Source organism: Trachemys scripta, chromosome 1 (genome assembly GCF_013100865.1).
Source record: "Trachemys scripta elegans isolate TJP31775 chromosome 1, CAS_Tse_1.0, whole genome shotgun sequence".
Taxonomy (NCBI): Eukaryota; Metazoa; Chordata; order Testudines; family Emydidae; genus Trachemys; species Trachemys scripta.
Genome location: NC_048298.1, coordinates 237575573 through 237590563, shown reverse-complemented (window position 1 = coordinate 237590563; position 14991 = coordinate 237575573). Strand labels below are relative to the sequence as shown.

Below are 14991 nucleotides of genomic sequence, written 5' to 3'. Positions count from 1 at the left end.
CGTTGAAGAGCTGGGTTGATTTATGGAAAGGCTTTGTATGCTCCAAACAAAAAGCCACTGTCCTCCGGACATCCAGCGTGTGCAGACGCCTCTCCTCAGAAGTCTTATGAGGCTTGAGACAGAACACTGGCAGGAATACGTCCTGGCTCATGTTGAAGGAAGATACCACTTTCGGCAGGAAGGCTGGGTGGGACCGCAGCTGGACCTTGTCCTTATAAAGCACTGTGTAAGGCAGTTCCGGGGTCAAGGCCTTAATCTCTGGACTCGTCTCCCTGACGTCACCGCCACCAGGAAAGTGACCTTCCAGGACAAATAGGAAAGGGAGCAGGAGTCCAGCGGCTCGAAAGGCGGGCTGGTGAGCCTGGAGAGGACCAGGTTAAGGCCCCACTGCGGGATGGGGCCCGTACCTGTGGGTAAAGCCTCTCGAGGCCCCTCAGGAACCTGACAGTTATGTCGTGAGAAAAGACCATTTGACCTTGGATCAGCTGGTGGAATGCAGAGATGGCTGCAAGGTGCACTCTGATGGAAGAATGCACCAGACCCTGGTTCCTGAGCTGCAGTAAGTAATCCAAAATGGACTGCACTGAAGAACGTGAGGGAGAAATGCGACGCTCTGACGCCCAACAGGAAAACCTCATCCACTTGGCCAGGTAAGTTAGTCTCGTGGATGGCTTCCTACTTTCCAGGAGGACCTGCTGGACCTCCTCTGATTAGGTACGCTCCTCCGGGTTCAACCATGGAGTATCCACGCCGAGAGGTGTAGAGACTGTGTAGGAGCCAACCATGATCCTGTGACAGCAGGTCCGGATGGTAAGGAAGGGGCCAGGGAGGGGCCACCTCCATGTTCATGAGCATGCCGAACCAGTGCTGACAAGGCCATGCAGGCGTGTTCATGATAACCTGTGCCTTGTCCCTCTTGATCTTTACTGGGACCCGGCTGACTAGAGGGATCAGAGGAATCATGTACAGCAGACCCTCGGCCCATGACAGGAAGGCGGCATCGGAGAGGGAGCCCTTGCTCAGGCTCTGCCGGGAGCAAAACCAGTGGCACTTTCTGTTTCGCCTGGTGGCAAACAGATCTACCTGGGGAGATCCCCACCTCTGGAAGATCATGCAGGCCACCTCTGGGTGGAGCGACCAATTGTGGTGAGAGGAGAAGTCCCTGCTGAGGTGAACTGCTAGGGCATTCCTGATGCCTAGGAGGTGACCAGCTTGCCTTTGAGCAGCCAGTCGTCAAGGTACAGGTAAATCTGGATACCCAATGCCTGAGGTAGGCAATGACTACCGCCACGCACTTGGTAAACACCCTTGATGCTGTAGCCAAGGCAAATGGAAGGACCACAAACTGGTAGTGGGCTGAACCAACCGTAAAAAGGAGAAAGCGTCTGTGTCCTGGGAAGATCACTACGTGAAAATATGCATCTTTCAGGTCAACGGTAGCATATCAGTCTCCTGGATCCAGGGAGGGGATAATGTAAGCCAGGGAGACCATGCAAAACTTTAGCTTTTTTAGGTATTTGTTGAGATCTCACAGGTCCAGGAAGGGACATAGACCACCCTTGGCCTTTGGGATCAGAAAATACCAGGAAAAGAAACACTTGCTCTGGTAAGGAGGTGGGAGCTCCTCCACCGCCCCCAGCTGTAAGAGCCCCTGAACTTCCTGCTCGAGAAGACTCTTGTGAGAAGGGTCCCTGAAGAGGGATGGGGCGGGGGGTGGAAATAAATTGGAGGGTGTAGCTGTGCACCACCATGCTGAGGACCCAGTGGTCCGAAGTTATCGCCGACCATGCTGGGAAGAAAAAGGAAAGTTGGTTGCAAAAAAATGGGAAAATCGGATCCAGGAAACAGACTGATGGGTCGCCCTCAGGCATACCCCAAAAATGACTTTTTAGCTCCTTGCTTGGACTGGGCCGAGGGTGGGGGCTGGTGGCTCATGCGCCATCTATAGCCCTTGAGCTTTTTGTGCAGCAGGTCCTGCCGGGGCTGGCTCCCTTGCCCCTGGGAAAGTTGCAGGTTTGAACTACTTATGTGCCGGGCCCGGAACGTAGAGCCCCAGGTTTTTAGGGTGATTCGGGAGTCCTTCAGCCCATGTAATGTGTTATCCATCTGCTCCACAACCCAGAGAGGAACAGCCAGAACGCTCGCCACATGGAGATGGCGGACGCCACGGTGTGGGCGGAGGAGTCTGCCGCCTCAGATGCCGCTTAAAGGGCTGCCCTGGCAGCGACAGTGCCCCCGTCAAGGATCGCCCAGAATTCTTTACAGGAACCTTCCAGGAGGGCATTCTTGAACTAGGCCACGGTCTGCCAAAAATAAAGTTGTAGTGGCCAAGGAGGGCCTGGTGGTAGGCCACCCTCAACTGTAAACCAGACGAGGAATAAATTTTCCACCCAAACAAGTCCAGTCTCCTGGTGTCTTTATTATTGGGGGTAGCTCCGGGTTGCCCCTGGTGTTCCCTGTGGTTAACTGCCTCAACCACCAGGGAATTTGGGGCAGGATAGGAGTAAAGGTATTCATGCCCCTTAGTTGGGACAAAGTACTTACGCTCTGCCCATTTGGAAATGGGGGGCAGGGAGGTGAGGGGGCTCTGTGATGGCCTCGCCCGATGATGATGAGGAGGTCGGTATCGCGGGTTTCACGGCACCCATTGGTGGTCCAGCAGGCTGTTCCTCTTGGTCCACATGGACTTGCAGGGTCTTATCCCCTGGGGCCTCAAACACTGGAGGGAGTTGAGTCGTCGAGACCATAGGCCTGTCCGAGTCTCCCGACACCAAGCGGGCAGTCTGGGAGGGCTGGGTGAACCCCCACGCCTTCCAGGGGTACCACAGGGCCAGCTACTGGGCCTGGGGCCCCGGGGCAGGTTTTGGTACCGACGATGCAGGCGACACCGAGGATCTGGGAGGCTGACCTGCTGATGTAGAGCCTTGCTCCACTCCGGAGCAATTGCTACCTGGTGACCTGGATCCACTGGAGCAGCAACTCCATGAGTGGCGATAATTGCGGTTGCGTCTAGAGGACCACCGGTCTGAGCGGGACATGCACCTCCGTGGGGACCTTGGTGACCGGTGGCACTTGGCGGATCCATGACAGGAGACCAGTGACCCATGCCTCGTGCTTTGAGACCAATACCGGGTCAAGCGGGACCTGGAGGTATTGCAGTCCGGGCATCAGGGGATCTCCCCAAATACGGCAACACCTGTCTTGGCGATCGTTGGCAGGGCCCACAGCTCCAGTCCTCCAATCATTCCCGGGATCTGTAACGGTGTTCCGGTGACACAAAGGGCCAGTCCAGACATTCCTGCTGGTGAGCGCGTGCCTCCGTGGGTTTGTACCAGGTAACCAGCGAGGTCTGCCTCGAATCCTACTGCCAGTGCCCAAGGTCCAGTGACCATAGAGGGCTCCGATGCGTCTGCCTCCCTAACTCCAAGGCATGACGGCTTCGAGCAGGTGAATGGTGTCAGCACGTTCCCCGTGATGGGGAGCGGACTGTTGGGGCAAGGGCAAATAGAAAGGTCCCAAGATGGGCTTACCCCAAGGTCTGGGCACTGCCGGGGCCGGTGTGGGCGGCACTGGGAGCATCAGGATCTCTGGCGCAGCCTGGAGTGCTTCAGGCATTGACGGCACCTGAAGCTGATGAAGGCCCACCTCTTCCAGGCAAGGAACAGGGTGGACTGCATTGCCCGACATGAGCTGAGGCCCGACTTCCCGACGGGGGAGATGAGCCATCCAGCGCGGGTCTTATCTCAACCCCATCCCTGTCCTTCCCGTTGCAGGGAGTAGGAGACCATCCCCTACTGGCGTCCTTAGACTTCTTGGTCGGGGCGTGGACAGGGATCGGTGCCAGCTCGTTGACGGCGGGGCACTACGCACCGATGCTGTGGTGCTGGGTGCCGAGTCGGACCTTTGCTCCTGGGCTGGAGTGAGCGCTGACTCCATCAGGAGTACTTTGAGTCTGATCTCACACTCTTAGTCCTAGGTATAAAGGATCTGCAGATTCGACACTTATCACTTATGTGCCCTTCACCGAGGCACCTGAGACAGCTACTATGAGGATTGCTCACAGGCATGGGCAGTTTGCAGCGATGGCAGAACTTAAAGCCTGGAGACTGGGGCATGTCCCATCCCCCGATAGGACTAACAAAACTCTAACTACTAACTATGTGCGCTAACTTTATAAGAACTCTAGTTCATACGAACGAAACCTAAGCAACGCTAGTAAGAGCGGCGAACGTTCCTTGCACCATCACTGGTGGCATGAAGGCACTGAGGGTGGGAGGAGCCGACGGCGCCCCTTATACCGCACCAGGCAGGTGCCACTCCAGAGGGCACCAGAGCTGCTCCCCTCTGGATACTGCTGAGGGAAAAACTTCCGGCACCAGTGCATGTGGCGAGCACATACACCTAATATGGAATGGACATGAGCAAGCACTCAAAAAAGAAAATTATTTATACCGAAGAAAACTAAATACCGTAGAAAACAATGTTATTGAAGTACCGTGATCATTAATAAATTGTTACCTTGTTCCCTTGCAATCCCAAATAATGCTTCCTCCATATCTGCATTATGGTCTTTACTTAATATGGGGAATAGTGCTAATATGGAGGCCAAATTATATGTTTATTTGAGGCAAATGAAAAAAATATGAAGAGTGACTGCTGTTTTGGGTTTTTCCCATTTCTGGCTGAAATAAAGAAACATAGGAAGAGGACAGAAAAAGAAATGAAACAACCCAGCGTCAGCCCAAACTAACAAATGATTAAAAAAATTCAGTTCAGTGAAACTTCAGGTTGAACATTTGGTTCAGTTTATTTAGTCCAGGTTAGTTAACCCATTCCTAATGTTTAAATGTTTATAATATTCTCATTTGTTAAACTGTTTTAACTCAAATGTTAAGGCTCCACCTCTGGACTCAATCAAAGAAACAAGTGACTTGCTGAGCAGATCAGATCACAGAAGGAAGAAGGCAGCTAACCTAGCTGTAATTCTTGTAGATTTAGAGTGCACTAGATTTACTTTACAAAAGCCAACCCTGGAAGTTGAAGCTGGACAAATTCAGACTGGAAATAAGACATACATTTTTTAACAGTGAGAGTAATTCACCACTGGGACAATTTACCAAGGGTTGTGGTGGATTCTCCATCACTGACCATTTTAAAATCAATAATGGATGTTTTTTTAAAAAGATCTGATCTGGGAATTATTTTGGGGAAGTTCTATGGCGTGCGTTACACAGAGGTCAGACTAGAGGTTAACAACGGTTCCTTCTGGCATCGGAATTTATGAAAAATAAATGGTTGCCGCAACTCAGATTTTAAAAGATCTACAAAATGGGTCCTTTGCCATAATGACCTACTGTTACACTAGACAAAATAAGCATTTAATCCTCCTGCTTCAGGGCATACAGGATTACTAGATGAGTCAGGAAGAAATTTCCAGCTGATACTGCCTTGAACAATTTGAAAAATAGCTGTCATACTACTTAATTAAAAATAGTAAGTGTTCTTGATGCAGTGGGGCAAGATATGCACCTGCAGTGACACCAATGTTCAGAGACATTTCTGTTAGTGGGATTTATGCAGTGTAAATAGTGTTTCCCTGCAATCAAGGAAACAAATTCCACTTCTCGTGACCAAGGATGAGCTTCCATTGATTAAAGCTCTTTCTGCATTGCAAGCTAATGCTCCGACAGTCCAGGGAAGGGAGACCAATTAAAGATGCCATGTACACAGACCGAAAGAAGAGCCCTATTAATGTTAGGAATAATATATGCATGTTAGAGCTAATCAGAAATTTCCAAATGCTGATTTTTCTATGAAAATGTTCATAGAAACGTTGATTGAAAAAAACCCTACCATTCCAGTGCCACGCTCCCTGTGGTCAGCCAGCCCTATACAGCTAGTCAACATGTTCCCAATTTCAAGAAAAAATGGGAAATGACAAAATGTTCATGATTTTTTTCTCTCAATTTTTTTGATCAGCCCTAGCACATGTACCTACTCCAGCTAGAGCTTAATGAAAATGTACCTTATACTGCACTGAAAAGCCAGCCTAAAAACAAACTATGCTAGAGAACTATAGCACAAAAAGCTACCTCCATTCTAAGTGTGAGACAGACATGTCCTAATTTTCAGGAGAAAATCCTGCCCTCTGCTGCACTAGTGGTGAAAGAGAGCGTTGGTTACCTCCTACTGGTGCAACAGCTGAACAACAATCGCAATATAGTGTGGCACTCCACTAAGTGCTAGATTGAGGGACTGGCTACTGCACCTGCCAACGCACCAGACCCCCAGGAGGGTGTGGTCTCCCATCTTCTGGCATGCATAGAAGCCAGGTCTCCTAGTATAAATACTGTTTTGTGCAGCATGAGCTATGGGGAAGCTCACATTACTCCTTCTAGGAACAGCAGTAAAGGGGCACCCTGCTACGTTACCCCTCGGCTGCCCTGTGCTGGCTTAACTGCTGTGGCACCTACCACAAGGCCAGCACTGCTCCAGCCTCTCTTCCCTATATTTATTACATGGAGTAGACAAGCAAGGCCAGGACTTTGGCTGTGAGTACTGCAGATAGTAACTACTAATTATGCAGAGAGACATGCTTTTCCAATGCTTCCTCATTTGCATCTCTCAGCAATAGGGAGTGGTAAACCAGTTCAGCCAGAATGAGAGAACCTCAAACAGCCAAATCTTTTATTCAAATCAAAGATCAATCTGTCAGGTGCCAGGCAGAGAACCGAAGTGACTCCTGCAGAGGCTCTATTCTGGCTTTTCCAGCAAAAAGTTGTGGCAACCTCTGTGCTGTGCCCCCTGGGTGTCCCTGGCTGGAAATGACATGAGCTCTTACACATAGTGCTCTCTGGATGGCAACATCAGCAGAGAAGCTACAGAACCACAGCAATGAGCCTCTAAGACTTCCAACAGAGGTGAGGTGAATGGGTCACCCACTCAATAGAGGGCTAGAGGTACCAAGAGCCTGCATGGAGCCTGGAGTCAGTCTGCCAGGCTGGGGAGACAAAGGGAGTGAGAACCTCAAAAGGTTGGACTACACCTTTAAGTGTTTTGGTCCTTATCTGATACTGATCTCAGACTCGTGCGTGAACGTGCGCTGAACGTGATGCTAATTCAGGGCTGCACGCATATGAGGTAATAACCGCCACAGATTGTGCCAGACTGATAGTGACCCTCCACATAGCTCTTCTTTGAACAGGTAACCCCCATTTGCTGACCAAAAAGAAACCCAACCAAGATTCGCAATCTTGCTTCCTCCTCTCCAAAAAGGCTAATATAGTCATTCAACAAAAACAAGTTAAAGAAACCCAGGGTATCAATGCTAAGTGCCTTCCTTGCACCTACTCATGCACAACAAAACTCACTTGGGCAGAAATAGAGCGTTTGACTTCGGGGTCTAGCGAACACATTTGATCCCTTTTCCAATCACCAGTACTATTATTTTTGTTAGAACCTGCATTCTGCTTTGCAGAACTTGATAATCACCTGGCAGTCCTCCCACATGTGTCTTCACAGATGACTGCAGGTAGCCCTCCAAGAGAAACAGACTGTCTTGTAGCTGGGAATGGCTTAATTCACTCTGTCCTGCAGTCCCATCCACGGTGAGCGATAACTGCCCCTTGCTGATGAAGATGTTCACAGAGTGTTCCTGATCATCACAAACGTTTATTGCCAGTCTGGACACAACTGTGCTCTCAATGGCCAAGATAATGAACTGGATAGTAAAACAGTGCAATAAGTGAAGCACAGGCACAAACGGAAACATACACACTTACAATTTTCCTGTTCCATAATGCTCGTAACTGCAGCTGTTTAGAAGGCTTTTTCAGAGCCAGCAAAGAACTGATTATATTATTACTACTGGAAGTCAGATTCTGAGCTCACTAGCACTAGATTTATACCTTGCGTAACTCCATTGTCTGGGTCTGATTCTCATTTACACTAACAGCACACCTGAAGAACTCTGTGCAGCTTGAAAGCTTGTCTCTCTCTCCAACAGAAGCTGGTCCAACAAAAGACGTTACCTCCCCCACCTTGTCTCCCTAATATTCTGGGACCAACACAGCTACGACAGCACTGTAAACATCACCACTCTGGCAGCTCAAAGGAGCCTTAAGGATAGACGACTGGTGCTGCCCCATACTGGGAGAGGGGTGCCAGCTAAAGGGGAGGACACGTGACATCTCCATATGACTCCTCCCCACTCTGCCCCCAGCCCGGGGCCCCCGCGCTCTTCCTGTCCCCACCCTACATTACGGCAGCCTGCTCCCTGCCCAGGCTCAACTTCTGGAGCCAACTCTGAGCATCCCAGGGAGGGTGGGGGGGCTCCGACTTGCTTGGCCCCTATCCCCAGAAGCTGAGCCTGGGCAAGGGTCAGCCTGCTGCTGTCACAGCCAGGTGCTCTCCCAGGCAGCTGCTGTGCTGCACCAGGCAGCATCCCAGGCAACGTGGCTGGAAGAGGCTCTGGCCCCGCCCCTTCCTCTCCCCGGCCGGGACCAGCTGCTTGAGGGGCATTTGACCCTTTGTGCCCCTTCCATGAGTCGTCTCACTGCCAGAGTGGTGTTGAGCAGCCGAAGGGCTTGTCTTCACTACCGCAGTAAATCGACCTAAGTTACACTACTCCAGTTACCTGAATAACGTAGCTGGAGTCGACGTAACTGAGGTTGACTTAGCCTGGTGTCTTCACTGCCCTGAGTCGACGGGAGACGCTCTCCAGTCGACTTCCCTTACTCTTCTCAGGGAGCTGGAGTACCAGAGTGCGCTCTGCCATCGATTTAACGGGTCTTCACTAGACCCGCTAAATCGACACCCGCTGCATTGATTGCAGCGGCGCCGATCTCCCAGTACTGAAGACAAGCCCTAAGTGTAAATGAGAAGTAGGCTCAATGACTTCAGTGGAGTTACTTCTGAACTGGGACAGCAAAATCTAGCCCTATATTATGAATATAACTAATTATACTGGTTATACTGTACATGGGACTTTGCAGACACTCTGGAGTTAGGCCCATGTTACTCCCTTGACTACAGTAGAGTTATTATGCGCTTACACTATAGAACACAAAGTCTCTGTACAAAGGAGTTTATAGTATAATTCAGACTAGTATAACAAAATGGGATAGTGGCTCAAATTCAAGAGATTGAGCAGATATTGTCAGTGTGGAGGTATTTGCTACTGAATCAATATCCTTTATAAGAGCCAAATGTTCAAAGGAGTGTCTACCCTCCTTCTAAAACTGTCCCCACAAAGAGCAGAATTCCTGTACTCCAATGACATTCAAACATCTGATTTTCATATAAAATTCTGAACTGGTGAATGTAAATGTATACACAAAATGGCACAAATTTTGAGATGTTTTGAAAATGGCCCAAGAAATTCTGATGAAAAAAATCAAGGGATCTTTTTGTTTTACACCAGTAGAAGATTAAAGCTTGTACCTGTTGTTTAAGTTTCTTTGTGGAATGATAGTCAATCAGAGCCAATGATAAAGGGACTGAAGCTTCTTCACCAACCAGAGCAAACAGTACCCCAGTATCTGCTGCTGGCCGAATTACAATGTTTACTTCTACTTCCCAATTTCTTTCAGTTTCATTTCCAGCAGATGGTTGCACTAGAGAGAGAGAGAGAGAGAGAGAGAGAGAGAGAGAGAAGCATGTAAAAAAAACAGACTGATTGACCAAGTGGCAGACAAGACGACTATGGATGGAAGAGCATATGGACAGATAGCTACTTCTCTTTAATCCAGAAAAAATCCAAGTGTTAGTGTATAAAATCAGAAAGGAAAATGGTAACAGCTCTGCCTTGTTACACTCCACAGAAAGGGCCGCTGCCTTTCAGAAAGTTAAAAGTCAAGGGTGAGGTTTTTTTTTTTTAAACCAAGGATAGAGATTCAAGGGCTATCGATCATGGGCAGCGCGTAGCATAGGCTGAGGAAGAATGAGCCTCCCCAAACAGCCTCATGTGGCTCCATCCACGTTCCACCCCAAAGCCCCCTCCTGCTTGCCGCTGGTTGCCCCACCTCAGGCGGACTGCCTCCTCTTCTGGGAAGCCTGCTGAGTGGGGCTAGGGCGGCTAGCCTGTGGCCAGGAATTGGGGTGGCTGGGTGTCCCTCCTGGACCCCGGTGCCCCTCTATGTCAGGGTTCTGCCCCCAGCAGTAACCCACAATCTAGGTCTCCCCACCCAGGGGAACCCCCAACCCTCTATCCCCACCTTGCCTCAGTGGCTATTGCCAGCCACCATCTAGCCCCTGCGCACTGGGGCGGATTGCAGTCTATAAACCACTCATCATCGGCAAGGGGGGTTGGACCAGCTGCCTCTGCCTATCTCTGGGCTGCCCCTCTGCAACCCCAGTATCTTTTCTGGCCTTTAGCAAGGCCTGCAGCCTGGGGGTTTTCCAGGCCGGAGCTCCCCAGCTCCTCTGGCCTTTCCCCAGCCCTGCTCAGCTCCCAGCAGCCAGGTCCCTCCCTCTCAAAAGGCTAGAGAGTGTGTCTTCGTCCTTCTGACCCACCACCCTCTTATAAGGGCCAGTTGGGCCCGGATTGCACTGGCTACAGCTGTGGCTGCTTTCCCAATCAGCCCAGCTTTTCTCCTGCCACAGCCCTCTTCCGGGGCTGTTTTAAGCCCTTCAGGGCAGGAGCGGGGTAAGCACCCCGCTACAATAGCCTAAGTCATAAATCTAATGCACATTACTCTGACTGACAGTTTCTTGTTTAAGAGAAGTCAGAGTTGCAATAGCAGAGGAGATGGGTACATACACATCAGAGATAAATGCATTGTAAAAGCCACACAGAGGGAACCTAATCAGAGTTGCCCATATAATGTTGTCTTTGAGCCAGCATTATTAGATCTTCCTTTTCGTGAATCCCAAATTCAGATTCTCACTACAGCTGCTAGCTTTCTTAATTGGGAAAGAGCTAATTTCAACTGCTTTATTTTTTTAGTACACATGATGATTTTTCCCTACCCATGTACATCATTTCAGAGCATATGCATGTGTGCCTTTAAAAACAAACAAAGGCTTACCTGACAAGTCAGGAATACATATACTTTTACAACTGTTCTTTCTATTCTATCTGAATACATAGGTATGGACAGCACACTATGACAATGATTAATAAAAAAAAAGCACTTACTATAATTGAAATTAAATATAGCAAAACCATTGCCAGGATAGAAGGATCCTCGTCCTGCCACTGAGAAGCACTGCATCTTGTCATTCAGCTTTATTGTTTCTTGGATAGTAGTATCTTCGCCATTCAACCAGTTCCATGCCCGCATACAACCATCCAGCCGAGGGTTTATCTTGTAAGACAGAGAAACAATCTTACCTTGAGTTGCTATTCTGTGTTACACAGAGAGAGGACTATGGGCACAGAGGGTTCCACAAGATCAAACTATATAATGGTGTGGGGAAAATAATCTCACCACATTTACCAACATGCAACCACAGCAAAACAGACTCGGGCCCCAATCCTGCAATGACATCCATACAGGCAGACCTCTGTGCCATAGGCGCCGACGCCGTGGGTGCTCCAGGGCTGTTCAGCAGGAGGTGCTGGGAGGAGGAGGAGGAGGTGGAGTGAGGGCGAGGCGGATGTGGAACAGGGATGGAGCCGGGATGGGAAGAGGCTGGGTGGGGGTGGGGCCTTGGGGAAAGGGGTGGAGCAGGTCCTGGGATGGAGTGGGGGGGTCGAGCACGGCCAGGGAAATTAGAAAGTCAGTGCCTATGCTCTGTGCCCACGCAGTCAGTAAAGCTCCACTGGGGAGCAGGGGTATGGCTCATGCAGGGACTAAATTTGCCTTTGTAACAGTGTTATCCACTTTTACATGCTGCACATCATGAGTGCCATTTATTTCTAAGAATCCCCTAGAGATTAGCCATGTATAAATCCATGTGAAACTCCTTACAAACAGAGGCATTTATATGCAATGGATTATAACACATTTCATTGTAAAAAGCTCATGTCACACAATGTGTTGAACCTAATGAGAAATGACGAAGTGGTATGTACTGCAACCAAAGACAGATGTAAAAGACCTATGGCTAAGAGCCAGAAGTTGGGTGCAACCTTACACACACACACACACACACACACACACAGTTAATTCCAGCTTTTATTTATATTTTAAGCTCTAGCATTAAAATGTGAGAAAGAAAGTAGACCAAAGGCTCCCTTGAAGCTGCTAGATTAGTAATAGAATCCACACTCAACAGACAGAGAGAAAGTAAGTGTCAGATACAGAATAAAAACCCCGGGGTTTCTGGCTCCCAGCCCCATGTTCAGATCACACCCCTAGTTGAAACACATTCAGAGTGTGAATCACCCTGAGCGACTTATCATTGGGAGGAGAGACCTCCTTAGTTTGCTACATTTCCAGTCTTGAGGCCACAGGGTTGTCACCTTATTTAAAAACAAATAAAACCCAGCCCCATTGTTCAAGGTGGAAAGTCAGTCAAAAGAGAGGTAGAACAGCAGTTATTTGAACAAAAACTCATATAAACCTTCTGGCACTGTTGGCTTCCATGGAAATTCTGGATACATTAATTTAGCAGCTTCCAAAAATAGTCCTAAGTCTCAATCAAACATACACAAGTAGTTCTTGACTTTCATTCCTATAAAAGTATCTATCTTAATTAGGAAAAAAATGAATTGGTTTCTTAGCTGTAACTGACTTTCATGAAGATGGAGCATAGGGGGCAAAAACAAACGAACACCAAAACCACATACAAGCCAGTAAAAAGCCTTTTATAGGGTGAGAAACCGCCCATGCTACCATGCCTGGGGCTCACTACTAAAAATAGATGCTAAAAAGTTAGCAGAAATAAAAGTTTGGCATGATACATATCTCAACATTAAGCACTCTGCTGGTGTATGGAAGGAAAGCTCCCGCTACACTGCTCCCAGCCTCAAAAACACACTGGGCCTGATTTGTCTCTCACTTAGCCTGGTGTAAATCAGGACTCACTCCACTAGGGTCTATAAAGGTAGCCTGTTGTAAGCGAAGCTAAGTCAGGCCCACTACACTCTGTGTTCCAACATGACTGAAGATTAAGAGCAGTACTCACGGGCTGAATAAGGTCTTTAGTTTTAAAAGGAATGCCTCCTACTGTTAAGTTCAGCTGATATAGTCCTCTGTGCAAAGTAAACAGATCTCCTGCAACAGCTATTTTCATAACTGCATCCTTGTTGACCTTTATAAACAAACTTCTCTCCAGTTCTTCAACAGAGATCTAAAGAAATAAAATTGTAAATAAGAATATTCAGAGATAGAGAGGTTTAGTATCTGCAAAGTCACAAAGTACAGCCACAATTAATGAAATCCTCAAGCTAAGAAAATATTTATTGTGCCGAGCCCACTTCATTAACTTTTTACAATTTTATGTTGTCTTTTGATTTAAAAAAACAACAAAACACTTGATAACTTGTGCTATCATAACCCACCTGTTTTATAACAAATAGAAGAAAACCCACATTTGTTTCAAGTTGAAATCAACATAGCAAAAGGCAGAGAACACAGTCTATAATATGAGTGGATTAATCATTTAATGTTTATACAGTGTTTTGGAGATGTAACTAACTGCAATAACAAGTTATTTATTATCCTCCTCCTATTAGTCATATATGAAGAGAAAAGCTGATAGGACAGATAAGGGAGGGTTTCTTATTGGACCTGTAATTAATGAATAACACAGATGCTTTCAGGACAGAAATGGGTCCCATCTTGGAGCAGTGACAGCTTAATAAAGAGCATATATCTCATATCTGAGAGAGTATTTAAAGAGTTGTATATTTATACAGTGCTTTTCATTCCAAAAGGATACCAAGGAGCTTTACAAACTATGGCTTCGATCCTCCAATGATACATCTCCAGGCAGATCCCTGTGTCCATGCAAAACCCAACTGACTTCAGTAGGATGCCAGGTTGGCACAAGAATTTGCCTGCATGCGTCTCACTGCAGAATCAGGGCCCACATACATAAAGTACCATTGAAATGCAGCCACCTCCAGGGAAAAAGGGAGGCAGTCAAGCACAAAACTGACATGCAACACACACAACAAAAATGGGAGTTGGGAAAAACTGTGGCCAAGGAAACTAATGCAAATGCTATTCCTTTGAGAAGTGGCATGGGATTTTTAACATCTACTCAGAACAAAAAGGACCTCAGTTATCTCACTTTAAATTCTCATCTAGATGTCTCTCTGACACATCCATACGTACACACCCGTCTTTCAGAAGGTTGAAGGGCTGAGTTGATCCTATTGGGATTTGAACCTGCGGTTCTGACAAATACAGGTGTGTCAAACTTAATGCTTATGGGTACAATTTTCAGAATTGCCTAAGGGCTAGATTCACAAAGAAATGTAGGTGCCCAACTGCCATTTTAGGAGCCTAAGACCCAACATTTAAGCACCAGTTAGATCCTCAAAACTCCTGCTGACCTGCCACCTAATCCTGGAGGTACCTAAATTTCCTAGGTGCCCAAGATTCTCCCTGTAAAGTCGCCATGGTGCCTAAGTTCCCACTGCTGGCATACACAAAACTGCCTAAGCTGTGACGCTGTTGAGCTGCTCAGCACCCTCACTCATACCTAAGCCCTGATTGGATTGTCAAACTCAGGATTCCCTGCCTATCTCTAACAGGCGCCGATCCAGTAGGAGTTCTCAGAGTACATTTACTGGATTGGGCCTGGCAGAAGACAGCCGGGGCAACCATGTCAGGAATTTTGGGGGCAGGGGATTATGTCAGAATACCCAGAAGGCCAGTGGTTAGGCCAATCATCTAGGATGTGGGTGACCCATTTTCAAATTCCCACCTGATTTGGAGCAAGGGACTTGAACCCAGTTTGAGTGCCCTAATCATCACTATTGTTTGTAAAATGGTAGTATCTACAAGCCCGTCACAGACCACACCACCACTGTGCCAGGCACTGTACAAACACAGAACCGAAAGGTCCCTGCCCCAAACAAGACACAACAGATGGAAA

General features: G+C 48.0%; 1 protein-coding gene across 2 annotated transcripts in view; it reads right to left on the bottom strand.

Annotated features, from left to right (window-relative positions):
• GAS6 (growth arrest specific 6) overlaps window positions 1-14991 on the bottom strand; it is a 72101-nt gene that overhangs the window by 8348 nt on the left and 48762 nt on the right. For both annotated transcript variants that reach the window (XM_034758107.1, XM_034758106.1), the window contains exons 11-14: window positions 13072-13236; window positions 11138-11306; window positions 9442-9614; window positions 7492-7720 (exon numbers count right to left, since the gene is read on the bottom strand). In XM_034758107.1, coding sequence (XP_034613998.1) covers window positions 7492-7720; window positions 9442-9614; window positions 11138-11306; window positions 13072-13236 — 736 coding nt within the window. The remainder of the gene's footprint in view (window positions 1-7491; window positions 7721-9441; window positions 9615-11137; window positions 11307-13071; window positions 13237-14991) is intronic.